Source organism: Brienomyrus brachyistius, chromosome 18 (genome assembly GCF_023856365.1).
Source record: "Brienomyrus brachyistius isolate T26 chromosome 18, BBRACH_0.4, whole genome shotgun sequence".
Classification (NCBI taxonomy): domain Eukaryota; kingdom Metazoa; phylum Chordata; class Actinopteri; order Osteoglossiformes; family Mormyridae; genus Brienomyrus; species Brienomyrus brachyistius.
Window position 1 is genome coordinate 16185177 of NC_064550.1, and position 27596 is coordinate 16212772.

At 45.5% G+C, this 27596-nt stretch overlaps 1 protein-coding gene across 2 annotated transcripts in view; it reads left to right on the forward strand.

Annotated features, from left to right (window-relative positions):
• Nucleotides 1-6573: 6573 nt before the first annotated feature.
• The window catches only part of b3glctb (beta 3-glucosyltransferase b), a 36873-nt gene continuing 15850 nt past the window's right edge, over nt 6574-27596 (forward strand). The window contains exons 1-6 of one of the 2 annotated variants that reach the window (XM_048982787.1): nt 6574-6728; nt 9516-9562; nt 14194-14230; nt 17287-17396; nt 23404-23480; nt 24115-24226. In XM_048982787.1, the coding sequence (XP_048838744.1) occupies nt 6665-6728; nt 9516-9562; nt 14194-14230; nt 17287-17396; nt 23404-23480; nt 24115-24226 (447 nt within the window). In that variant the 5' untranslated portion in view covers nt 6574-6664. Of the gene's footprint in view, nt 6729-8670; nt 8724-9515; nt 9563-14193; nt 14231-17286; nt 17397-23403; nt 23481-24114; nt 24227-27596 lie in introns of those variants that run through there. The other variant, XM_048982788.1, reaches the window with a different exon arrangement.

Consider the following 27596-nt stretch of genomic DNA (forward strand, 5'->3'; position numbering starts at 1 on the left):
TGGTTTTTAAAATGTGCATTTAACTAAATAATCATCATCAATGTTTTTTTTAAATTATTTTTCAAGGAGGGGTGGTAGGGGTCGTATATTTGCGGATTGTATGGGGTGGGCATACAAAGTTAGTGATTTACCCATAACATATAGGTGCATATTAACTTTAACTCTACTATGCTGTAGAAAGTCTGTACTCATCATATCGTTTAATCTGACTCCACATCATTTTCTAACAATATTTGTACAGGTCTTGTCACATTGAATTGGTACAAATACAAAAACTGAAAATGATAAAGATAAACTTCAAAGCTCTCACAAGGTGTGTTCGGTATTGATTGGTTATATAATGTAAAAAAACACAGAAGAAGATTTATAGGGAGAAAGTAGGTGCAAATACCAAGGAAACTAGCTAGTTACCATGGAATCGGCATTTTAATTGTCATAAACCTGCTTTTGCACGTTAGCTAACACAGGAAACGTCCTGAAAATGTCGACAGCTATAGAGTGCCTGGGTTTCAGAGTCATGGCTGGAAATGACTTAAAGGCCTTATGCCAGCTGTCTTACCTCCTGTTTTCGTATTTTTAGAATATGACCACAGGTCTGGTGGCTCAGCTCCAGTAACCATGTTAAATCTGAAGAAATATAGAAAATCATTTTTCAGGGTTGCTGAGACAGGAAGATGGATGGCAGAAGACCCCCTTAAGAGTCCTGACGAGGTGACCCTGCCGTCAGTTTGTGTGTGGAACTAATGCTCACCTGAGACTGAAATGACAACAGTTTGCTTGCCTATAAACCATGCATAGACTATAAGTCATTGCATTGATCTTTAATTGACCATTTTCATTTAACATTAACCAAACATTTACACTGAGCACGAAAGACAAAGTAAATAAAAGTTGACACCCATCTTTTTTGATATGGATCATTCCCGTTCCTTTGGCACTAATCAGTGAATTTGGAGTTTTCTCCTGCGTCGGATCTAACGAGTTTGTGACACATCCCACGGATCTCCACCTCTCAACCAGCTGGAAGTCTCATCAGGAGCTCATGTAACTTTCATTCAACATGTAACTTTCATCGGACAGGTTCTCGTTACCAGTCTTTCCTCGTGGCAAGTGGCGATACCGTATAAAATTACTCATTAGTAAGGTTTTGTGTCTCAATGACAAGAGATGGGTCTTTTGTGTTCCCACGCATGACTGGCAAGCACGGTCAGGTAGTGATGCACCAGTTTTGGAATCAGTAATTGTACTGTACGTCTCTCGTGGTTTTGCACAAATGGTGAATTAAATTGCTCACATGCATTTTAAGAAAATTGTTTTCAGTGGCAGGAAGCCAGTGGAGCTTGGGCCAAAATCCAAAGAATCTAGTAGTATTTCATGTGCATTTTACAACTTATTAAAAAGTTTAAAGAGATTGTTGGAAGAGTGCAGATAAAATGTACAGCACTGTGCAAAAGTCTTAGGCAGTCAAAGAAAATTACGTTTGAATGACCTTTGTCATGACCTGCGTGTCCAGTCCTGCTGTACGATTGTCATGTCCTGTGTTTAGTCCATGTTCAAGTCTGTTTCCCCAGGTCTGTCACTGTACAGTGTTGCTGCGCTTTGCCTGTTTCATGGCTCTACTCCCGTTTTCCATTAAATCCCATATTCCCGAGACCTACCCCTCCTTCCCCTGCGGTCTCACACACCGCTACTGAGCCTGACAACCTTCATGTTGGTGTGAAACTACGATATATCGGTGTGTCAGCGTCCACATTTCAGAACCGCACCTGAAATCACCGCGGTATTTTCAGCAACGGTCCAACACCCCAGTGTCTGGTCTGACCACCACCTCACCTTGTGCAGCTAATCAAGACCCTCCTTGAATTATTTAAACAATTAATCATCTAGCTACCATTTACATATCAGTGACATATCTGGAGAACAGAAAAAAATGTTTTTTTATTGTGTTGCTGTTAAGTTCTGTATGTTATAATGTTAAATTGCTTTTCTTTCATTTTTGTTTTATTCTGTAGAAAGTATACACTTACTTCCCAGATAATTAACCTTAAACATTTTCTTTGACTACCTAAGACTTTTGCACAGTGCCATATATTTGTCAAAATTTGTTGTCAAAAATCCCAGCTTGAATTTAAGGTTATATACCTTCATCAAATATTTTCCTCAGTTTTGTCTGTTTTGTCACATTCCCACAGGTATGGCTACCCAAATGTACACATCACACTTTTTCCTTATCACACTGCACCACCAGGCCACCATCCATGGAGTCCCAGTAAGCAGGAGGCTATGAGGCTGGGGACGCCAGTACTGGGCAAGCAGTCAAGTGATGTGTTTACGCAATCACTGAAATGGGAAACAAGTGTCACTGTAGAATACGACTACTACAACTAATCATAATAACAAAATGACAACTCAGACTGCTCCAAGTGCAACTGTGAAAAAACAGGCGGCTACATTTTGTTGCTGAATCACAAGCTGTGTCCCACTTTGACCTTGGCTTTCTTCAGCTGGCTTGACCTCGGGCCAAAACCACATGACCAGGAAGAGGCACTGGAGGTATATTTGGGGCTCCTTTTCTACTGGACACAAGATGATTTCCTTGCCTTCACTTTGGGACAGAGAGAGGTTGTGGTCATGTGACCTCACACATGGGCTTTCATAGGATGCTTGTTGAGACAGCTCTTAATGGCTTTACTTGATTCCAGTAGTTTCACATGTCGATCATTCAAAAGCGTATTCATTTGATCGTTCATTCACTCATTCATTTTTGCATTTAACAGAATTGCCTATTTAGTTGCATTCATTTTACTTAACAGAAGCTTTTGTTCAAAGCAAGCAAATGGCACATTACAAACATACAGCTGTCAAGGAGTCAATTAGGCATAAATGCAGCTAGACCAAGCTTCCGGTTAATTCCCAGTGTAATCGGTGTATTCAGTGTAGGAGCAAGAACTACACAATATCTTTCCAACGAAGTAAGACACCTAAGAAGCAGCCACCTCCATGACAAACAGGCAGTTCCTCAATCCAGCTCTCCATGGTCAGAATGCAATGATGTCACTTCCTAGGGTTTCTGGAAGGATTCCCCAGGAGCTCCTGCTTATATTAACATTTCATAAATTTAGCAGACAAAGTGCAATACGAAGTGCATTCAGGGAACATTGAGTGGTATAGATTAGTAGAGGCATTCCTGGAAGAGATGGGTCTTGAGGTCTTTCTTGAAGGTGGAGAGAATCTAATGACTGGATGTGGTTTGCTAATTCATCAGGAAACCACACGCGAGAAGCTTCTAGAGATGTCTCTCCCTCCGTCCACCTACCTGACTGCTGATTTTCCCCCTGGACCTTCTCCCCTCTTACAGGAATCCCCACATTTACCCACCTGATTAACTCTCCCTTACAACTGGCACATTTAATGATGCCGTAGAATGAAAACCTGACTTTTCATCAGCATAGCTGAAAAAATTGAATTCGGTACATTTAAAATATAAAATATAATTCCTTAATATGTAGAAGAAGGAAATGAAACAGGCAGTTTCGAAATTCCTAGACTGTTACTTAACAGTCTTAACCACGCCCCCAAACTTAACGTATGCCAGCCCACTTTCAAGCTCAATGGACATTCACATTCAGACTTCAACAGTTCTGCAGGTATGGTTAATAAGGAAGCGGAGGATATCCGCAAAAATGGCAGGCTGTATGCATAAGGCCCGGGACACACAAGATGAATGGCATCATGGGTGCGGAAAGTATTGATTTTAATTTTCGGTATATTAACAGATTAGAGCAGCCACACTGCCTATCTGAGGCATATCTGAGGCCTATCTCAGGCGTATCTCAGGCGTATCTGAGGCGTATCTGAGGAGTATCTCAGGCGTATCTGAGGCCTATCTCAGGCGTATCTCAGGTCTATCTCAGGCGTATCTGAGGCGTATCTCAGGCCTATCTCAGGCGTATCTGAGGCGTATCTCAGGCGTATCTGAGGCGTATCTCAGGTCTATCTCAGGCGTATCTCAGGCGTATCTCAGGCCTATCTCAGGCGTATCTCAGGCATATCTCAGGCCTATCTGAGGCATATCTGAGGCGTATCTCAGGTCTATCTCAGGCCTATCTCAGGCGTATCTGAGGCGTATCTCAGGCCTATCTCAGGCGTATCTCAGGCGTATCTCAGATGAGACACACGCCTCACAGCAGCAGTGCTTCGTCCAGAGAGAGAAGTGGCACCAATTTCTCAAGCATGCGGTGTTTCTCAGCAAAAATAGACAGTTAAAAGATCTGTTGATAGTCATACTGATAGTGCTAGATCTCTCTGCCATCTTCAACACAGTTAACCACCAAATCCTCCTGGTCAGCGCTTCTCAACTTGGCATGACAGCGACTGCTCTGTGCTGGATTGAAGCATACCTGTCGGGTTCCAAGTGGCTTGGGGTGCAGAGGTGTCTGAATCACATCAGCTAACAACCAATGTTCCCCCCGGCTCTGTCCGTGGCCCTCTCCTCTTCTCTCTTTGCATTACCTCTCTAGGTCAGACCAGCCAGTTGCATGGCTTATCCGACTGCTACTACGCAAATGACATCCCGATCTACTTGAGCTTCTCTCCCAGGGACACCACAGTCTCTGCTTGGACCATCACCTCCAGCTTAACCTCTCCAAGACTGACCTCCTTGTCTTCCCTGTCAGCCGTACCTTCCAACATGACATCACAGTTCAGCTTGGATCATCCACGCTCTCTCCATCAAGGTCTGCCAAGAACCTAGGGGTAATGACACATGACCAGCTGTCCTTTGTTGAGCGCATAACAGCAGTCTCTCGATCCTGCATGTTTACCCTGTATAACATCAGGAAGATCGAGCCTTTTCTCTTTTACTTTGAGGCTCAGCTTCTAGTTCAGGCCCTTGTTACTTCACTACTCCCGCTCCACCTTCTAAACCCATCTCTTTCTCTCCTAGCCTGATACCTATTTACACTCACTGAATGTTCTTATGTTGCACTTTTAGTCTTTAAATAGTCCTATTAGATCTCGCTTTGTCAGAAATTGTTATGTAGCCCCTACTCCAGTAATTCTTACACTTGTACCTGGACATTCATCGGAAGCTCAGCCTAGATTCACTTAGATACCTAGTTGACTCCAACTGACAGCATGTATCCTTACAAAGTGCCATTTGCTTTACTTGTATGTTGTTTTGGACAAAAGCATCTGGTAAATATATAAAATGTGAATATAAGCTGATGGTCCTGGGGAATTCCTAGGAAGTGACGTCATTGTGTTCTGACCATGGAGGGCTGAATCCAGGAAATTGCCTGTTCCTCGTGGAGCCAGCCAGTGCCATTTGACTTTGCTCATCCTTTAAGTTCTTGTTTAGCATCAGGGGGCCCTGAGTGTTGCTGTTTGTTTGAGGAGTTTGATTTGTGATCGTCTCAGCTTACTTTCAGTTTTGTCTCTGTTCGGTTTCATTTTTTTGTGTTTCGATAAAAATAATTATGCTCACCTTATTTTGATTGTTTTCATAATATACATTAAAAGCATCATTTTACTGATGTTGTCTAGTTCTTTAATTTGGCTTCAGGTGTTTACCGTAGCGCTACACTTTCATAATCTTTCATAATCGAGTTTACAGTGCATGGTTGTGGTAGGTGTGCAGTCTGACCCTAGATGCACATGGCAGAAGGCAGGGATGCCCTGGAAGGAATACCAGTCCCTCGGAGAGCACACATACACCCACACTGGGCAATTCAAAACACCAATTCCCGATAAACATATGTTTCTTGGACTGCAAGAGGAACTTAAATTGTATAAATATGAATAAACATACAGTATCGGTCAAAAGTCTTGAGACACCTACTGACAATCATTTGTTTTTTCTAAACCCTATACCCTCTAGATTGGGTTTGGGATGAGTTGAATCAAAGAGTAAGAGATTGGTAGCCAATGGGTGACCAGACCTTGTGGAATCTCCTCCAGGACTGGTGGAGAAGCGTTCCAGGTGGCTACATCTGGAAGCTGGTTGGAAGAATGCCACGAGTCTGCAGTGCTGTCCCTTTAGTCAAAGGGGGCTGTTTCAAAGAGTTTATAGTTTGAGAAAATAGTGAGATGTTGAACACTTCTATGGCTGTTGCAGTATTTCATATGTATTACTTCATTTCCTCTAAGCATTTTACTATAAGGTGAATAACAGCTGAAATAGAGAGCAAGGCATTCAAAGTGTATCCAAACATTTGACTGGTACTGTATTTTGTGAATAGGTTCAAGTTCTGTGTGGGAAGGAATATATGCAGGGTGTTGCTGTTTACTGAATCATACGAGAAATGTATGTTAAGCCCATGAGTCAAGCATATACTGACTAATAACTTATTCAACTGACTAATAATATTCAGCTGACGTCAGTAACTCTGAATATTTAACCTCTAGACACTAGGTCCAACACCTGCAAGCATGTGCTACATGTAACTGAATGTGTTAGATGTAGATATAATTACAGGACTACTTGCGATCTCTGACCACAAGAGCGCGCACCTGAACAACTTTTGTAAACATATAAATAAATAATAAGAATATATATAATGAAAAATCCCATCGAATATCTGTAGTCAACGGGTTGCTGGAAACATCGCTCGGAAGAGGTGCCCGGCGCTGTAACGCATCGCGGAGCCGTCAGTGCCGTGTCGCCATGCTGCCCGACGACTTCCCCGCCGGAATCAAAGTCCCGCCCTGGTTCATTCTGCTCTTCTTCAGTAAGTACAGCTGAAGTTGCGATCGCCTGCCTTCCTTTTTATCCGTGCATAGGCTTGATGTGCATCGCATGCACGTGGCGATGCCACCCCCCCAGAACCGTGCGCTTGCTTATTAAAGTGGGGATGTAGAAGCGACGAGGCGTTCGGCGCGCGCTCCTGGGGCCGGAACCCACGCACCCACGGCGTCGTCCGGCCGCTCGTGCACAGCAGCTCCTGTGTAATGTTTTATTGTGTAATGTTGCGCAGGTGGCTGTGAATGCGGGTTCCTCTCCAGGTGCGGAGCGTCGCCGCGTGTGGGTTCATTTATTAGCTAATTAATAATATCCAGCATACAGCTTTTATTTACGGCAGTAAGTGGCGTAAACGTGTACACTGTAAGATAATGGTAAGGTAACAAAAGCCAATTCTGTACACCCCGAATATGTTGACCAAACTTACCCACGCTTACCAACTTAGAGAAATTATTTTTTAATGAACACCGAATTTTTTTTCTCGCGTGTACAGGTTTCTTCTGTGCGCCTGGGGATCCGTCTGCTCCATGATTTAAATGTAGTCTCTCCTGCTTTAATCCCACTTGCAACCCATAATTTGAAATGTGATTTTTCACGGGTGAAGAAGTCTGTATTAGTCATCATTAGATGTACTGGTGAGGGGATATTACCCACTCGAGCTGACAGACCTACTCATGAATAATTAGCTGGTGTTCACCTGTTTCTAAATCCGCTATAAAAATCACCGGAATCCTGTACTACGTTACTTAATATGCACGAACTGAATTGCATTCATATTAAGTTACGTTTTACGTTTGTGCTCGTTTTGAGAATAACTGGGTCAGCGACGCCTGCGGCTGTGCTGCTATTCAACAGCAATGCAACGTTAAGACTGTTTATCTATTTCATAACACTTCATTCGATTTAGCGACACATACGCGGAAAACCACAGACAGAAATGATTCATCCGCTTTTATACTCAACTCACTTGTTGCCCGTTCGGCAGTTTGTCTGCTAAACTCTTTTTACAAGACTTACGCACGTACATGTTTTTGAAATTTAACGTAATCGTATCTTATTTATTAAAAGGTTTATCTCTGACTTGTGGGAGAAATAATTTGATTTATTTCTGCCCTTATAATTATTTTAATTATTTTACCGGAAATGTACAACACAACCTTGTAGCCACATGAAAATCATTTGAGGTACATTTAGCTGTCTGGCTTGTTCTCTGAAAGGTGCCCTTTATTGAAGCCAGTTTCAGCATGCAGTGCTCCTGCATCCTCGCCCATCTGGCCGGAAATGTGAGCCCCTCTGCAGTGGACAGGCAGATCTGGATGCGGTTGGGCCAGCCATCCTGGACAGCCTTGTGGTTCAGATGTGGTGTTTATCCGTCACTCAGAAAAAGCCAAACAGGAATGTAATGGCGCTCAGAGAGTCAAGGCGCCTTCAGATGCTCTTAAGATAGCGGGATTAACCGGCATGTTTGTGTAGACAGTCGTGCCACTCCGGGCTTTATTCTTACATTCTTCCTCACCTTCGAATCTCACGATGGGGGAAGAGTATTCTGTGTGCTATTTCACTCTGCAGCATTTTCAAATGGCAAGGCAGAATCCATCTTTCAAAAGACTTTCACCATTATATATGTATCTTTCTACTGGGGAATTGCGACTGGTGATAGCCTGTTTCCTCAGGTACCTTTATTCACGTTTAGCAGCTATGGTTGAATATGTGTAGATATTTACAGGTTCAGATCATGTGCATTCAGCACTTAATTTCTCTGTGCTTAGTCAGTTGGTGACTGGAGAAAGTAGAGTTCCAAACCAACAATGGGCGGGATTATTGTGCGTTCTGAATCATCAGCTGCTTTAGCCGTCTTCTTATTGGTTGTTCTCTTGCTTCCCTTTGGGTTAAACCAGCCAATGATTGACAACACTCTGTAAACGCTGCTCACTGTGTATTTTCAAAGCCTTTTCTCCCGTCACTGTTATCACTATGGAGACAGGTACGTGCTAATCAGTAATAAAGGACTGAATGAGCTGGTAAAGACCTTTGTGAGGTCAGAGGCTGCCCACGTTGGCTTCGAGAGGCCGGCCAGCATTTGTATAATGTCCTGAAATTAGCTGCAGCCTTTTGACTTCCTCTTCCTCTGTGTCCGGGGTCCCGAGCGGATGGTGGGGGGGGTGGTGGAGAGAGACATCTTTGGGCAGATGCTGTGCAGCTTGTTTACAGTTCTGCTTTTACAGCGCTCTCTACATGCACGTCGCAAGAAGTAAGGAAATGAAAATATGCATCATTCCGACACTGACCAAACCTCAGACCGGTTTATGCTCATTTATTGATTTTCTTTTTTAAATTGTAAGTGGCGAAGCTTTGCTGAAGTCTTGCACAGCAATTAGGTTAAATACCCCGCCCCCCCCATAAGAGTACAGTTCCCTCCCCTGCTGCTCGTAGAGGGCAGAGGGAGAGAACCATGCATCCCTCCCCTTCCCAGCAGGATAAGGAGACACAGTGTGGGAACGCCGAGGCCTGTTTCTGCCGGGATGCTCTCTGTCTTGCCCACACGACACTGAAGTGCCAGAGTGCTGTGAGAAGTGTGATCGCGTGCTTAAAATAGGGGCCGTGGGAGGGGTTAGACACACCGAGCCGCTGCTCCACACGTGGGCCGAGAGTGTTTCCGAGCTCCGGATGTGTCTTCCTGCTCGGCCACTGTCTGATCTGCATCTTTTTCTCCCCCCCCCCCCCCCCGTTGCTTATATCCAACCCCCCTCCCTTTTTTAATTTCATCCCTCCATAGTGCCTTTCAGCATCCCTGGCAGGGACTTGAAAGACAGCAGCACTCAGGTAAGCACAGCTTGTTTGGGGGGGGGGGGGGGGGGGTGGTGGTGGTTGTGTTTGGGGGGGGGGTTCTAATTTTAGATCCCTAGTTGTTGCATGAATTTCCTTGCATTTCCCCGTATTCAAAGCTTCTGTTCATCTCTATCTTCAGTCTCAGCCGTTAAAGGTCTGATTTCTTTGAGTTCTGAGTCATGGTCAACAGGTGTGTGGTCCAAAGCAACATATGGGTGAGGAACACTTGGGGTCAAAGAGCAGGGTCAGCCAATGCCCGTGGAACAGGAGGGCTCAATGGTGAAAACGGGATTTGAACCCACAACCTTCCAACGCAGAACCCTAACCTGATAAAAGCTACAAACCACCCCATAGGACTATAATATATATCATTGTAATCCCACCCATCTGGACCGGGTAGAACCGAAATACGCAGGGCACAGATGGACTCTCGCAGAATATGGGCTGTTTGTCTATCAGCACCACTGTTGTTTTGTGTCATTTTGTGTCATCTACCATGCAGTGATATTTATTGTGTAGTATTGCTGTCCATGTTACTTATTGTCACAGTGTCCTCATTGTGTGGTGATGCTGCTTACTGTTATTCTGTATCGTACTATTAACTGACAGTCTGCGGCAAGCGCATGAGGAGGCATCTCATCGCACATGTCGCAATAATTTCGAAAATTCAAAGTTTGAAACTTGTGCCGTCTGAGTCTCCAAGCCAGTTTTCCAGTGGGAACCTGACCGGCTCCAGCTCAGGCTGGGCACCTTCCTCCTTCACTGGGCACTTGCAGACGTTTGGTCCAGCAGGGCTGCAAAATCGGCACCCTGCCACGTGTTACTGCTCTTCTGCAGTCAGGGAGAGACAAGGCCTCTTTCTTCAGGGGAACCGCGATAAGCGCAGTTAGCTAGGACCCCCTGCTGGTACACTGCGGGCTTTGTTGAAAAAATTCAATCTGGAGTTTGCTCCCCCTACCCTCTGAGTGACATTGTCGGGATTTTCCTCCAGTCCACCATGAGGATTAAGAAAATTGGTTTCGCTCGTTGTGCAAAATCCCAGCAGCCCAGGGACAATGAGGGAGCTGCTTTTGCTCAGAGAGATGTGCCCCGGTATTTTCTGATACCAGCTAATCACTGGGTAAAGCTATGAGGGGTGAGGGAGGGGGCGGGACAGATGAAACCGCACTGAGGATGTTTGGTAACATTTTACATTAACGGCACCTTCATAATGCCTTTATAATGCATTCATAGAGCATTTGTTGCACCTTCATAATGCATTCATAGAACATTCATAAGCAACATGTAAGTATACATTAACATCCTAACATCCCTTATCAGCTTTAATATGCATCAATAACAACTCTTATATGATTAAACGATTCTAATGTTTTTTATTATCGTATAATGCTTGTTATTAATGTATATTAAAGCAGTTAGCATGTTAAGGTATACTTATATGCTGCTTATGAATGCTCTATGACTGCATCATGAAGGTGCAGTTAATGTAACAGAGACATGATGATACGCGTGATTCAGCAGACTGCTAACACTGAGGTGTGTTTTGGTGCCTGACGCACAATCGCTCCCAGTGAAGAACATTCCTAGGATGGAGCATGTGGAAGAGGGCAGTGCAGTTTTCTCCTTAACGTAGCCAAACACCGTTCTATCAGGGCAGGCTGTATTGGAGCCGAGTGAACCTCTAAGGCAGATAATGTCTGCAAAGCATACAGCTGTGTAGGTGTAGAGTGGGGAGCTGAGCTATTTAAGTTGCTTTGGATGGAAGTACTAAGGAACTGGAGTGTCTAATTTGTGCACGTAGGTGTGAATGTACTTCTGCACTTGCCAGGAAGAAGTGGAGTCTCCGATTATTTTCGGGGGAGGGGCACTGGCAAGATGATGGTGGTGGTGGTGGGGGGGTTCAACAGTAAAGTGGGGGGTCCATTTGAAGAAAAAGTACGAAGGTGCTCACTGGTTTTCTACTAGGCACAAAGTCCAAAAACATCCCATTTTCATAAATTACTCGGTAATTGTGCCGAGGTTTTGTGCACTGAATTCAATTCTAGGAACTACTGAAATTATAGTTATGGCACATACAGCCTGTCCATTTGGGAACACTGTGTTCCATGTTCTGTGATTGACATTAAGTAGATCCAGGGTGAGGCGGGGGGGCACTCGAATTTCCACACTGGCTGCACCACTGGCAGATAGGGGATGACCTGCACCTGACTGTGTGGGCACTTATTGCCAGGTTCCCAATTCTGGTCCCAGAGGGTCAGTCTGCAACACAGTTTGCGGATTTTTCCTGCTCAAATATACCTACTAAATCTGGTAATTAGCTGCTTGCAGTGTGTTTGAGCAGGGAAATCTGAAATTCGTCTTGAAGACTAGCTCTCCAGGACCGGATTCGGGGACCCCTGACATATCGTGATGTGAGATGCTGAGCCCCCCTGTCCTTTGATGCCAGCAATAAAGCAGAGCTTCGGTTTAGCTGAAGCACCACACTGCTTACCTGATATTTTTTTTATATTGGAGCCATTTGTCACATTTATGTCAACAGTCACGTTGAAGGTCTTCTGGACATTATTTGTGGAGGAGGGGAGATTCCAGCGGTTTACAAGCCTTTAGGCAAACCTGCTTTCCATTTTTGTTGCGCGTGTCTGTGCGTGACTACATGCCGTGGTCCTGCTTCATCTCCTCCATTTGCTGTCACGAAGGCAGAAAGAGCCTGACCTCTTGCTTATTCTCCACAAGACGACGTGCCAGTTGCTAAACAGGGATGGTGGTCAGGGATTAAACGCCACTTCTTTGCTGTACTCTCTGTGTGCGCTTCTGTGTTTAGTGTCAGCAGTGTGTTCTGTGAGGTGTTGGTGTTCAGCAGTGTGTTCTGTGAGGTGTTGGTGTTCAGCAGTGTGTTCTGTGAGGTGTTGGTGTTCAGCAGTGTGTTCTGTGAGGTGTTGGTGTTCAGCAGTGTGTTCTGTGAGGTGTTGGTGTTTCTTCTCCATGCATATATACACTGTCAGAAAAAAGAGGTACAGATTTGTACCTTTGACTATCACTGGGGCTGTACCCTCAAGGGTCTGCCAGTTGTACCCTTAGCTGTAGGTGAATGTACCTTTTAATCTAATTTAAGGTATATAAATGGAGTCTGAGGAACATCTCCAAGGTACAAACAACATGAATGTACCCCCAATGGTACAAAAATGTTCTCCAGAGTCCATTTCTGTATCTTAAAAGATACAATTATCCTTGAGGGTACAGTCCCAGTGACAAGCAAAGGTACAGATTGGTACTGCTTTCTTCTGACAGTGTAGTTAAGGGGCTGGGTACGAATTCGGGAGAAATTCCAGCATCCTGTCTGATGCAGCAGTTGAGCGTGTCCCATCAGTCCAGCTCCCACACGCTTAGCCAAGTCCAGACCACAGACGCTAAATCACATTCAGCCCGAGGACAGCTGTATGATCTTAGCGTATGATTCACATCAGTGTCTCCGGTTGTTTTCTTTGACTGCCCATAACATTCCCATGTATGGCATTCTCTGTTCCGCCGGCTTCAAGGAATATTCTGAAGCTGTGTTCCAGTCTTGTACACGTGTGGCAATCGGCTAATGGAACTGAGCACCGCATCAGGTGAACCCAAATCATTTAGTCAGCGCCCCTTGCCTTTCAGATGTTTGTAGAATGAAAAGACGTGTTGAGTCATCCCCTCTTGTCTAGTCATAAATTTCTATGGAAACGCCTTTCCATCCATTCTCGCTTCTGAATGGACTGTTGGGTTGAACATTGCGATAATACCGCTGGTGTTTTAATGGCTGGCTTTTGACTGCAGGCGGCATGGCTGATCGTGCTCTACAGGGCAAAGCCGAGGTGACTGTGATACGCTGCCCGTGCAAACATTCCTGTGTTACCTTTGGTTGGAGGAGGGATCTGGCCCAGTTGGCTGGTCTGGCTCAGCACCAGTAGGACGTGGTAATTAAGATGGAGGGAGCGGAGATCCGGGACGGCTCATGTCTCTGTTCTGGGGTCCTATATAACCACATCTGAGCAGCTGCTATGGAATCTAAAAATGTCCCTCCCTGCATTGAAAAGTTAATTAAGTCATGGTCACATGACTGATTGAACTCACACCCACCCACCCCCCCCCACAGCAGATGACAGCTTCTATTATTTATTTATTTAAAGTTTTTTTTTGTGTGTGTGTGATGAAACATTTGCAACTGTCAGAGACGTGCCGGAAATCCTGCACCGAAATGATGAAAATAGGGAGAAATAGCTAACATTCAGGGAGGCTGTAATGATCCACTGTCTCAGTTAATGTCCACTGCTGTATACAAACGTCCAGCGTCTGTGCATTTGCGTGATCACTTAGAGGGTGTCTGTGAGCTTGGGGCCTGTAAGGCTTTGGTCACAGAGGACAGAATGCCAATCCATCACAGCGCATTGCTTATATAAAGAGAAGAGTAAAAATATCATTTACAAAACACAAAACATCCATCCATCCATTTTCCAATTGCATATTGTGTTCATGGTCGTGGGAATATAACGCATATGAAACACGGTGTCCAAAACCGTACTAAGCAGCTATGTTACTGCTTGGGGCGATATGAAGAACTGCAGTAAAATCTAAACTGTTGTCCCTCTTTTCAGATACAGGACATCTGGGGGAACAGTGAAAGGGAAGCTGGTGAGTTTGCATGAATCACGACATCATGTGTGGTTAAGCAACTTTACAGGCAGACACAGGGCAGTGAGCCTACATCCAAGGGGGGAGACTGCAGTTCTACCACATGAATCACGACATCATGTGTGGTTAAGCAACTTTACAGGCAGACACAGGGCAGTGAGCTTACATCCAAGGGGGGAGACTGCAGTTCTACCACATGAATCACGACATCATGTGTGGTTAAGCAACTTTACAGGCAGACACAGGGCAGTGAGCCTACATCCAAGGGGGGAGACTGCAGTTCTACCACATGAATCACGTCACTGAGTCTTTCAGTGGATCTCTGTAGCTTAATCAGATATAGATGGGCAGTTATTTCCAGGGATTTATTGAAATGATAAAGTTGCCGAAATTATGTACGAAAATAGATTAGGAGGATGTTTCAATAAAACCGAACGGAAAAAATTCAAGGTAATTTATTAAAAACTGGAATCTCTCATGGGTTGAACACAGAATCATCCCAGCATGCTTTGCTTTACTAACTGCTTAGGAATTACGACGGTGAATCATAAGGCCACGAATCGCATGAAAGAATAAACAGAAATTACGAGTCTGCCCACTTTGTGAGAGTGTGAGAATGAGTCTGATCTGACACTGCGGAAGGGCGATACGGTGCAGATGAAACATTAAAGCATTTGATGGTGGTGGGAGGATTTGGAGGCACCAGACACAGTGACGAAAACAACAACCAAGGATAAAGCTTTGCGTTGCCAAGTCCTGTCACACTAATATAATGAAAGTGATGGGCAGATTGGGGTAATGCACACAGAACACATGCACATGTGATCACAGATGGTACAGCACCATGGCGATGGGCAGGGGGCGCTTCAATGCCCCCAGGCTGAAGCCCTGGGGCTTCAACTAACTTCCCTCCTCCTTGGACAACCGTCACAGTAAATAATGGGGGTGGGAGGCAGCCCCGGGGCCTCTGACCAAGTTAATGTGCCTCTAATGCCTGTTCTGAAGAAGTGGCTTACAGATGGAGTCAGAAGACAGAAACTGATAATAAATAAAACATCAAAGGCTTTGGCTACTGTTTTCTGTTTATTATTGCCTCCGGAACGCCACAGTTCAGCAGCAGCCTTTTTGTATTTAAGGTTTTGAATGTACTGTTCAGTCAGCCTTAGATTATTCCATATTACAGAGGTCGGCTAGTTTTCTGGGGGCTGTGAGCTGAAGGCTGGATTAAGAAGAATGAGAGAGAAAAAGGCAGAGGCAGAGAGTGAGGGAAGATCTCCGGCGGGAGCTGATCACTTGAGCCTCAGATACGAAGCAGAAAGGCTCCCCCAGCTGGTTGGCTGCAGTAGACCCCGATTCGATACTGATCGTCCATGTCTTTGTGTACCTTGGTTTACAAACACGAGGCAATTGGAGGTTCGGAGTCTGCAAACCTCACCCAGTAAATTTCCACTACACTAGCTCTTTAATAAATAGTATGGGAAATAAAATATAATCCCAATCATTTTACGTAAAAGTTCTAGGCAAATTTTATGTCATTTACAGCCTTCCAGACGTTTCCTTAGTTTACCAACTTGGTCCTCCTACATCAGTTTTATGTACTTTTTTCTCTTCCATAAGATCGCTGTATCATGTAGCCTAGGACACGACTTTGCATACAGACTGAGCTAAGTTTCAAAGAGGTGTGAGATGTTAATGAGTGGGATCAAGTGCCAAATCTTTGGCAGTGACGTAATTCTCACTTGGGCCTTATTTTTCTAGGGCAGTTTTATTCCATGGAACTGTTTGCCGCATTTCTATATTATTAAATATTACTAGTATCGCATATTGCGATATATTTATGCATTCCGGGTGGCTTGGAACTTGTGAATTTCTAACCTAATTTAAAAAGTACTTTAGTTCATAATAAATCATGATGTACGTCGTATGAACAGTAATCAAGCGTCTCTTCGGTTAGCCATAACTGTCGCCCTTCAAACCCTGCAACGCTTTTATGGAGCCGGTCCTTCTGTAGTGGAAAACCGAAGCGAGCAGGAACGGTGCCCTGTACAGAGGGGAAAAGCGCTTTATGATGATTTGTAGTGGGCACGAGTCAGATAAACGACCCCAGACACATCTCTGTTCCTGCGGGCTAAAGCAGACCTTCACCAGCGAATTCACCGCAGTTGACCATCACTCCTGGGCCACAGCAAGGGACTTACCAAAAGCGGATTATTCGTGACCTGTGGGATTTTTTTGCACATAATATGCATGGCGATGCATCCTGCAAAGAAAGGCAATTAACTAGCATCTTTAATAAAAATGAAACGCGATCCGGCCACGTGCGCGCCCTTGTAAACGTAAATATGTCAGTCATTATTAGGTAGCTAATAATGAAATCTCATACATATTTAAGAATAAAAAATAGTAAAATGACATGTAGTTGTGACGCTGATATCGATTATATGTTTGTGACACCAATTAAACCCAATATGTATACATTAAGTGCATATGTTAGAGAACAACTTGAAAAACGCATTAGCTAAAAAAAATAAGAAAAAGGAAACTCTTTCTACACACACGACACCGCCTTATTTAGAAGTGTGGTATGTATGACCATATGATATTACATTTTGTGGCTGTTATTATTATGAAAGTACACATAAAACTGTGAAAGAACGGGCTGCCCTGTGAGGCTGTAGCTTGGCGCCACCATTAACAGAGGCGAAAGTAACAATGTTGAGTCCCCTGACAAAAAAGCCACATTGGGTCCCCCGCTAGCTTTCCAGTTTCAATATACGGACAGAATTTGCCGTGCTGGGGGGGGGCGCCTCTATATAAAGATCATTATTCAAGAACCGCTATGCAGTGCCCCCACCCGAGGATTTACAAGGGTATCCATGCAGTATACTGTAAATAGTCAAGCGAACCCTGGGAATGGTACACAACCCAAATTGATTGCAGAAAAAACTACAGGAAAGTCAAGAACATTGTATAATGTTAAAGTCTGTTAAATAACACTACTGTCCCATTGCCTATCACCACCTCTGACGGCCGTCCTCTGTCCCTGCATGTTTCAGATCTGCGCAGGGTGGTGTTCGTCATCCAGAGCCAGCGGAACTCCTTCCACGAGCGGCGGGCGAAGCAGCAGAAAGCGAAGCTTTTGCGGCAGGCGGAGGACCTGAAAGCGGTACCAGAGCGCCCCTGCAGCTGCACTTATACCAGTCATCACGCTCATTGCCCGCGATAATGCCCATTCCGGGTAGACTGAGTTAGGAGTTTCTGTTAGTCTGCCTTTCTTTAACTGTAAAAAGTGTTTGAACCTGTTCTCTAGTCAGCTTTTTACAGCTCTTTTTTTTTTTTTTTTTTTTTTTTTTTTTTTTTTAAAAAAACTAAACTCTGTGAAACTCAGCTGAACTTTTTGAGCCGTATCTGTGTCCCCTGGGTCTTTTAGCAGCCTGTCCGAAAAGAAATATTATAAAATTGTTTTGCTTGGAACTGATGATCCCCATCGATGGGCTTCTACTTCCGCTCCAGTTTCTGTTGCAGTACCGCACGATCTCCACAGTGCGTCGCCCTTGCTTTGAAAAGACCTAGGTGGAAGCATCCGAACCAATATCATTATTTATTTTGGCTGACAGTCCTGCCTGACGTCTTAACTGCATTAATATTCCATTGCTTCAGCTTGAACCTACCTAATTATTTTTCTTTCTGTGGGTGGGAGAGAGGTACAGAAGGCTGCTGCTGGGTAAGAAGCAGACAACATTAAAAATGCAGTGTTCTAATTTACAGTTAAGTCTGTCCTTCAGGTGTCAGGGGAAGTACCACTAATTATACTGCCTCTGTAACCTTTGGCTGCAGTGACAGGGGGCAGCAGAGACACAGGCTGGCTGCTCTGTCATAGCACAGTGGAGGAGGTCACAAAGTGCTAAGCTTGGCGACTGTGTGTGAGTGTGTTTGCGTGTGTGTTTGCGTGTGTGTGTGTGTGTGGTAGACATCAGCTCTGATTTTACAGGCGGTCTATTCAATGCAAGGGGCTTAATATTAGTGCAGGAGCCGACGTGACTTTCCAGTGATGCTTCGTAAATGACTGAAGTCGCCTGTTTTGTGGTTTTCACTCTGTGTAGCGGTTTAATCATAGTGATGGACAGATGCTATTAGGTGTGATTTACAGTGAATTTATCGATGGGGCAGGAGCTGCGTTATCAATAGACACCATAAAAGCAGAAGTGAGTTGATTAATAATGGATTGTATTCCTATAATGTTCTTCCAGTATCTATGAAGAGATTAAGCGATTAGGCATCACTTTTTCCAGCTGGCCTATATGGTCTGGTCTGGTCTGCAGGGATCCCCCTCCCTGTGACATAATGTTACTGTCCAAGACTCTGGGTGTCTCGGGGTGGCATTTAACTCTGACCTCTGTATGGATCAAGCTGTATGAATATGTAAATTGAGGTTACCAGCAGCCAACTGAAATGTTCCTGGCACTGTTGCAGAAGCGGTGCCTAAACGCTGACTCGCTACATCAGATTCAAATGAGTGCAAATTCAGTTCCAGGAACTTCACCCCCCTGTGTCATAAGATGGTGAGGATTTGGAGTGACGCGTACATACAGGTCCACTGGCTTCCCACTAGCTGCATCCACTATTGCCCTGGGGAGGCTCTCAGATCAGCGTTGAGTCACGGTGCCCTGGGGAGGCTCTCAGATCAGCGTCGAGTCACGGTGCCCTGGGGAGGCTCTCAGATCAGCGTCGAGTCACGGTGCCCTGGGGAGGCTCTCAGATCAGGGTCGAGTCACGGTGCCCTGGGGAAGCTCTCAGATCAGCGTCGAGTCACTGTGCCCTGGGGAGGCTCTCAGATCAGCGTCGAGTCACGGTGCCCTGGGGAGGCTCTCAGATCAGCGTCGAGTCACGGTGCCCTGGGGAGGCTCTCAGATCAGCGTCGAGTCACGGTGCCCTGGGGAGGCTCTCAGATCAGCGTCGAGTCACGGTGCCCTTGGGAGGCTCTCAGATCAGCGTTGAGTCACGGTGTCCTGGGGAGGCTCTCAGATCAGCGTCGAGTCACGGTGCCCTGGGGAGGCTCTCAGATCAGCGTCGAGTCACGGTGCCCTGGGGCGGCTCTCAGATCAGCGTCGAGTCACGGTGCCCTGGGGAGGCTCTCAGATCAGCGTCGAGTCACGGTGCCCTGAGGAGGCTCTCAGATCAGGGTCGAGTCACGGTGCCCTGGGAAGGCTCTCAGATCAGCGTTGAGTCACGGTGCTCTAGGGAGGCTCTCAGATCAGGGTCGAGTCACGGTGCCCTGGGGAGGCTCTCAGATCACTGTCGAGTCATGGTGCCCTGGGGAGGCTCTCAGATCAGGGTCGAGTCACGGTGCCCTGGGGAGGCTCTCAGATCAGCGTCGAGTCACGGTGCCCTGGGGAGGCTCTCAGATCAGCGTCGAGTCACGGTGCCCTGGGGAGGCTCTCAGATCAGCGTCGAGTCACGGTGCCCTTGGGAGGCTCTCAGATCAGCGTCGAGTCACGGTGCCCTAGGGAGGCTCTCAGATCAGGGTCGAGTCACGGTGCCCTAGGGAGGCTCTCAGATCAGGGTCGAGTCACGGTGCCCTAGGGAGGCTCTCAGATCAGGGTCGAGTCACGGTGCCCTGGGGAGGCTCTCAGATCAGGGTCGAGTCACGGTGCCCTAGGGAGGCTCTCAGATCAGCGTCGAGTCACGGTGCCCTGGGGAGGCTCTCAGATCAGCGTCGAGTCATGGTGCCCTGGAAGTACACATAGCCTGGACTCTTGCAGGGCAGTATTATTGTCATTTTGAGTTTTTATATTTAGTTTTTTATATTATTTTCAATTTCAATTTGACATCCAGTTCATTTTCATTCTGATTTTGTTTGTTTTTATTGTTTTTCATTTTAAAGAGATATTTCTATATGGTTATAATAATTTGTTGTGGCTTAATTGTTAGTATTTTTATTTCTAGGGTTAGGGTTAGACTGAAAAAAAAACAGATTGAAAGTTAAATGTATCTCATCATCAGTGACTCCTGCATAAATATTCAGTACACATGAACGGGTAAATTATGTTCCTGGTATTATTCATGGCAATTAAAGATAAACAAATCAGTACTTTAGCTAAACTCTATCCAAAAACAGTAAAGGAAAGTCTTTGACGTTTTTTTATTTTGTTTAAGTTACAGAAGCAGTATTTATAGTTTTTGCTTATTTGTAGTTTTTTTGTTGTATATTTCTTTTCCTATTTTATTTCTGTTTACAAAAATGTTATAACTGGTGGAGGGCAGATCATTTCAGGAAGAGTGATGCTACACCCAGGGGCGGCATGGTGGTGCAGTGGTTAGCACTGTCGCCTCACACCTCTGGGACCCGGGTTCGAGTCTCCGCCTGGGTCACATGTGTGCGGAGTTTGCATGTTCTCCCCGTGTCGTCGTGGGGTTTCCTCCGGGTACTCCGGTTTCCCCCCACAGTCCAAAAACATGCTGAGGCTAATTGGAGTTGCTGAATTGCCCGTAGGTGTGCATGTGTGAGTGAATGGTGTGTGAGTGTGCCCTGCGATGGGCTGGCCCCCCATCCTGGGTTGTTCCCTGCCTCGTGCCCATTGATTCCGGGATAGGCTCCGGACCCCCCGCGACCCAATAGGATAAGCGGTTTGGAAAATGGATGGATGGATGGATGGATGATGCTACACCCGTCCCTGGAATGATTGTTGTTGTTATGCCAACGGAGAGCTGGTGAGCAGACATGCGGGGGGGGGGGGGGGGATAGCTTCTGATTATTGAGCGATTGGCTCGTGATGGTTTGTGAAGCGTCTCCCTGGCATGATGACCCACTGTGACCATGTCTACACCCGTGGGCATGCATATGTATGTGCACACTCACACACACACTCACTCACACACACACACGTAGGGTATACCTTATGGGGCCCGCTCATTCAATTCTATGAGAAAAATGCTAACGCTAACTATGACAACCTTAACCCCCACCCTGCCCTAACCATAACCATGCAAAATACAAGAGTTTTTGCATTTAAAATTTTTTCATAGCAGTCACCGATTTTTATAAAATTGAGTTTTCCAGGAAACCAGTACTGCATTGCGGGTTAGGGTTAGGGACATGGTAGGTACACCGTGTGTCTCTGCATTGCGGGTTAGGGTTAGGGACATGGTAGGTACACCGTGTGTCTCTGCATTGCGGGTTAGGGTTAGGGACAGGGTAGGTACACCGTGTGTCTCTGCATTGCGGGTTAGGGACAGGGTAGGTACACCGTGTGTCTCTGCATTGTGGGTTAGGGTTAGGGACAGGGTAGGTACACCGTGTGTCTCTGCATTGTGGGTTAGGGTTAGGGACAGGGTAGGTACACCGTGTGTCTCTGCATTGTGGGTTAGGGTTAGGGACAGGGTAGGTACACCGTGTGTCTCTGCATTGTGGGTTAGGGTTAGGGACAGGGTAGGTACACCGTGTGTCTCTGCATTGCGGGTTAGGGACAGGGTAGGTACACCGTGTGTCTCTGCATTGCGGGTTAGGGACAGGGTAGGTACACCGTGTGTCTCTGCATTGCGGGTTAGGGACAGGGTAGGTACACCGTGTGTCTCTGCATTGTGGGTTAGGGACAGGGTAGGTACACCGTGTGTCTCTGCATTGCGGGTTAGGGACAGGGTAGGTACACCGTGTGTCTCTGCATTGCGGGTTAGGGACAGGGTAGGTACACCGTGTGTCTCTGCATTGTGGGATTCATCAGCCTCTCTTGCCTCAGTAGAAATGCTCTATCATTATGAAAATGCCTTTTCCAGTGTGGATCATAAATTCATACTGGCCTTTGCAAAGACATGCTGGGAATGTTGCTCTGGGCATCTATACCTTCAGCAAGGCACCCCCCCTCCCCAAACTGTCTAACTGGGGATGTTCGGTCTAATGAATCATCATTCTTTTAGGCAAAGCCCCAGTTTGGTCTCAGAAACTTCCAGAATTTCATGCTCTTTCTTTCATCTAGCATTTGCGAATTCGTTTAGGGTTCTTGTGCGTGTTTTTGCTCGGCCTCCCTGTGGTGTTACGGCCATTGGATGAAGGTCGCTCGGTTATATAAACAAAGTTATTCAAAGTGAGGGGGGGCAGTTGGGCGAAGCCGCACGGTCTTTGGGAGCATTGAGTGACTTTCATTCTCTTTCAAGTATACAATTTAAGGGCACTTAGAGAGAGCGGACCTGCGGTGTTCAGATTTGATGTATTTGTCCCCGAACTGCAGAAGGAGCTATAAGAACCAGTCAGTGGCTTCTGTTCCCAAGGCTGCTGCTTCGCATTTGAGGCTGTTGCTTTAGCTCATTTAAGCCACATTAATGATGCTGACACTGTTGAAAGCGCCGGTCTTGTTGTGCCTCTGAACAAGATAGGCTCCACCCTCCAATTAGTGCCATCCATCTTGCCCTGGAAAACGTGTTTTTTGATCAGGATTACTCAGGAAATTACTTGTTGCAAGTTTCGATGAACGCGACGCTAAGGGAATGACACGGACCTCCTGCAGTTTACATTACAGCCTCTCGTTTCTTCATTGACTTGGCTTGCTTCTCTCTAAGGTGCCTCTTGCCTTCCATTTATCACCGGACCTCTCCAGTTGAGGATGAAGGGCATGCGTGGTCTCCCTCTCAGCCTGTAAATGCATTTTCTGTTCTTAATGGATCAAGGTGAAATCTTTTACCCGAAAAATATCATATCCCATTTCCCATAGTGTGTACAGGACCACACTGTGTTTCTATGGTAACCACATTCATTTGCAGTCAAGGCTGAAGAACAGAAGAGTTTTTCTTATCCTAGTTGGAGGAATAACTGTGAAAGGGCTGAAGCAGATTTATATCTAAACTCTTTCCTTGAAATGACAATGTGAGGATAACGGGAGTTTTTTTAAGTGTCATGACATGACAGGAGGAAAAGCCTTTTCAGATTGTGATTATCATTGACTTTGGTTGTTGACTTTGACTTGGAAAGGAGTCCAGTTAAAGTGCAAAAAAAGATATTGGGACGCAGCCAGGTCTGGCGCTTGTGAGCCAAGGCTGTACGTAGGAGCTAGTTACAGGAATCTAATTACTGTAGATAGGCAGGTTGCTCAGGCACAAAGCTTTTGATCTCTAGGTGTGACTCTTCTGGGCGGAAGGCAGCTGGCATCCATACTAGTGACCGGCTTCTCCTTTCCCCGCAGAACCTGCCCACCGTGCTGCTTCTGCACAACCTCACCGGCAACGATGGCGACTGGAGCATTCTGCCAGTTCTGCCACTGTGAGTAGAGCCCGCGCCCACTGCCATTCTGCCGCCTCCCCCCGATGCGGGTACCTGGGTACACTGAGGGCTCATTTGGGCATGAGCATGTGTCATCCTGTGCCACATCAACAGTCCGTGGCGGTGATGCCGCCAAAGGGATGCAGGTGGGCTACACGGCTGGGTTCCTCATCCTACCCTTGCTTAACAGTGACACCTACTGGGCTACGGGCGGAACCCAGAGCGTAACGCTGTCCTCCAAGCGTGTTACGCAGCTCAGCAGAAAGAAGGAAGTAAGTGGCTGATGCTGCGCACACATGACGCAGGAGGTGTGTGCTGGTCCTCACCGCTCGAGCTCTGTGTGGTGGGATGGATCTCTGTGATGAAATTTGCCAAGCATTCAAGATGGAAATGAAACAGGAAATGCATTCCTGGCAAATGGACTAATACTCATATCGTTACTAATACTCAGATAGATCCCAGAGAGCCCCAGTAGTACCTAACACTCCTTCTTGGTAGCCGGGCCGGGTTTCCCCTTCATAGAATTTGCAGAGTGTGGGTTGGGAGCAAATTTCGAAGAGGGTTTCAAACCTATAATTTTACTATCTAGCTACGTGCCTCATCAGCAGCAAATAAATTACTTCTCGACCTCCAGCCTAGCTTCCGTTTATGGGGAGACCTCCTCATGGTTCATTTTCCTGGAAGAGGACACCAATGTACGGATGGAACGTCTGCTCCGGGCCCTGAGCCGGTTCGACCCAGCAAAGGTAGGTGTGGAGGCATTTGTCTGCTTCTGTTGTTCTAATTTTAGTCTTTCTCCTTGAGTGCCTTTGTTTACTGAGAGCATTTATTGAGTGTATCCATTGTTTTTTATGTCTGCTGTGTTTATTTGAGCTTACGCTGTGCAGTAAATTTTTAGGTGAGTAGAATCTATTAGAGGCAATAAAATGTGTCTGGAGTTGGAAGCAGTAAAGTGGGAGTGGGCAGCTGTTGATTCATTCAAACCCTCCGAACTCGAACCCCCTCTATCAGTGGGTATGAACTTCATGAGCTGGCATAGCAAACTGATTGACATTTGACAGTCATTTGCATTTTACTTTGCAGACCAAAGCAACATACCAGTGAGGAAAGCCTATGGTCTGACAATATTCAGCACCCCGGGAGCCATTAGGGTTAAGGCCAGCGACGGGATTTGAACCCACAACCTCCCAGGCAGGACTAGAGATGCTAATCTGCTGAGCCTCATACTGCGCCACAGTTTTTAGCTATCTATGCTGTCCCTAGAAGCCGCAGGCTCTCAGGTGTGTCTGCCTGATAAGCAAAATATTTTCACTCTTAAATTAGTTTGGTCTGCTTTGATTTCATACTGTGGTGGTAACTGGGTAGGAGTCAGGAAGACAGAATGAAAAACACATGAGCAGCACAGGTTAAAAGCTGAGGATCAGAGGGACTATTAAAAATCACGAAATTGAGATGAAGCAGTAATTACTAAATAGAAATGTGACCTTTTCCTAACTCTCCCTTTCTGCAAAAATAAGGGGGAGGTGGAGAAAGAAAGGGGGGGGTTCAATAATAAGGAATTCCTTCATTTTCAGTTAAATGCAGCATTAACAACTTATCCATAACATCAATAATAACCGGTAAGAAAAATTGTTTTTTTTTTTTTTTTTTTAAATAATTTTATTATTGATTGGTTGAATTTATATAATAACATCACCACCTAGCAATGTTATCGTTGGTGCATCATGCTTCACTTTTCCAAGTGCACTTACGGTCTGTGCACTTACGGTCTGTGCACTTACGGTCTGTGCACAGCTGTGCGCCCAGACTCCTGTGTACGCACTACACTTGTTCATAGTTCCGTTCGGCACATGCATACATAAGAACTTAAGAATTTACAAACGAGAGGAGGCCATTCGGCCCATCAAGCTCATTTGGGGAGAACTTAACTCAGAGTTGTTAAAATCTTATCTAGCTCTGATTTAAAGGAACCCAGGGTTTTAGCTTGTGCTACACCAACAGGAAGACTATTCCATACTCTAACTACATGCTGTGTAAAGAAGTGTTTTCTCAAATTTTAAAATGTTCTCCCGCTAATTTCCACGTATGACCATGAGTTCTAGTATTTAAGCTAATATTGAAGTAGCCATTTGACTGAACAGCATCCAGACCTGTTAGAATCTTATACACCTGGATCATGTCCCCCCTTTACTCAAGGCTGAACAGATTGAGCTCAGCTAACCTCTCCTCATAAGACATTCCTCTAAGATCAGGAATCATTCTCGTTGCCCTACGTTGCACCTTTTCCAAGGCAGCAATGTCCTTCTTAAGGTATGGTGACAAAACCTGCACACAATACTCTAGATGGGGATCAAGGAATTATATAATCATAGCATCACCTCCCTTGACTTGAGATGTAACCCAACATCCTATTGGCCTTTTTTATTGCTTCCCCACACTGGTGAGAGTGGGACATGGAAGCATCAACATACACACTGAGGTCTTTCTCATAATCAGCTACCTTTATTTCAGTGGAACCCATAAAATATTTGTACTTCATATTTCTGCTCCCTGCATGAATTACCTTACATTTGTCTACGTTAAATTTCATCTGCCAGGTATCAGCCCAGTCGCTGATTAAATCAAGATCCCAGTGTAGCCTCTGTGTTATGTTCAGTAGTACAGTAGCAGTATAGAAGTGATATTCCACCAAACCAGCAGAGGGCAGATGTATTGCAATAAACACAAATAGAAGCAGTTTAGTGAAGAAATCGGAAAACTTTTATGAATAATTTTGAAGTTGTTACTAGGCATTGCGGTATTAGGGTACGATATACTGCCACATTTTGAAACCTTGGCAACAAAATTAGCCTGGACCCCACCCTCCCGCAGCAGAGTTTCTGTATACAGCAGTATAAGCTACAAACGTTACTGAGCTAAATATTCTGGAGACAGTGGACCTTTCTTTCTTTGACACTTTTTCAACTATAAATTGAAATTTATCATTTTTTAAATAAAGCATTTTCAGTTTTCTTTAAACCCTGGGTTTGGCCCCAACAAATCAATTGGTCGATCGCCTGATCACATGACTAATCGCTTATCAAAATAATGTTTTATCGCAGGCATATAGAATTTTTTTGCCGAATCTTTGAGTCTCTGGCATTTCCTTTTTTCTGTTCCGTTTTTTGTGCACAGCTCTAGTTATTTTTGTTTGCTGTGTGTCGGGGGGGCGGCTTCTGCCCGGCGCCTGAAAGCAGTTCGGCTGTATGGCATCCATGAAGCACCCCAAGCCTGCCCTGCAGTTTCTGCTGTCAGGGCGAGTCTCAATAATGAATATGCACTTGGGTGAATGTTTGTGATTTAGAAAATCTGTAGGTTAATGTAGGGTTATGATTAGTAGTATTACCTTATTCATAAGAATTATGAGATTAATCGTAAAATCTAATGGTATTCTTAGGTAATGATGGGGGGGGGAGAGAGGGGGCTACCTCCCTTCATAAAGAACACTCTCTGCTGTGGAGTGGTCTGGTGGCGCCGTGGTTAACACTGTTGCCTCACACCTCTAGGGACTGGGGTGTGAGTTTCTGCCTCGGCTCCATGTGCGTGGAGTTCACATGTTCTGTGTTGTCATGGGGTAGTACTCTGACTAACCCCCACAGTCCAGAAACACGTTGAGGTTAATTGGAATTGCTAAATTGTCCGTAGGGGTGAATGGTGTGTGTGAGATGGGCTGGCACCCCATCCTAGGTGATTCTCTGACCTGCGGCTGAGTAGGACAAGCTGGACAGAGAATGAATGAGTGACAACACTGCATCCTCCACTGGAGATGCTGAGGCAACTGGCCTTCACAGGATTTCTACAGCACTTGAACAGTCCTGAAGATGGTGGCTGGAAATTGTTTTCTGGATTCCTTCGGAGATTATTTCCCTCCAGCATCAGGCCAGCTGGTCCTTTTATTAACTTCGAGAGCCCAGGGTTCAGGGTCGGCATCATGGGGGGTGCAGTCCTGCCTGAGTCACGCCCTGCCAAATGCCACCCACATAGGACTGTATTTTATTTTATTTCTTTGTAAAACTGATCATCATAAAGCTAAGAATCCTGCTCTCTCCCGCCACCCCCCCCCATCTACGCCCGTGT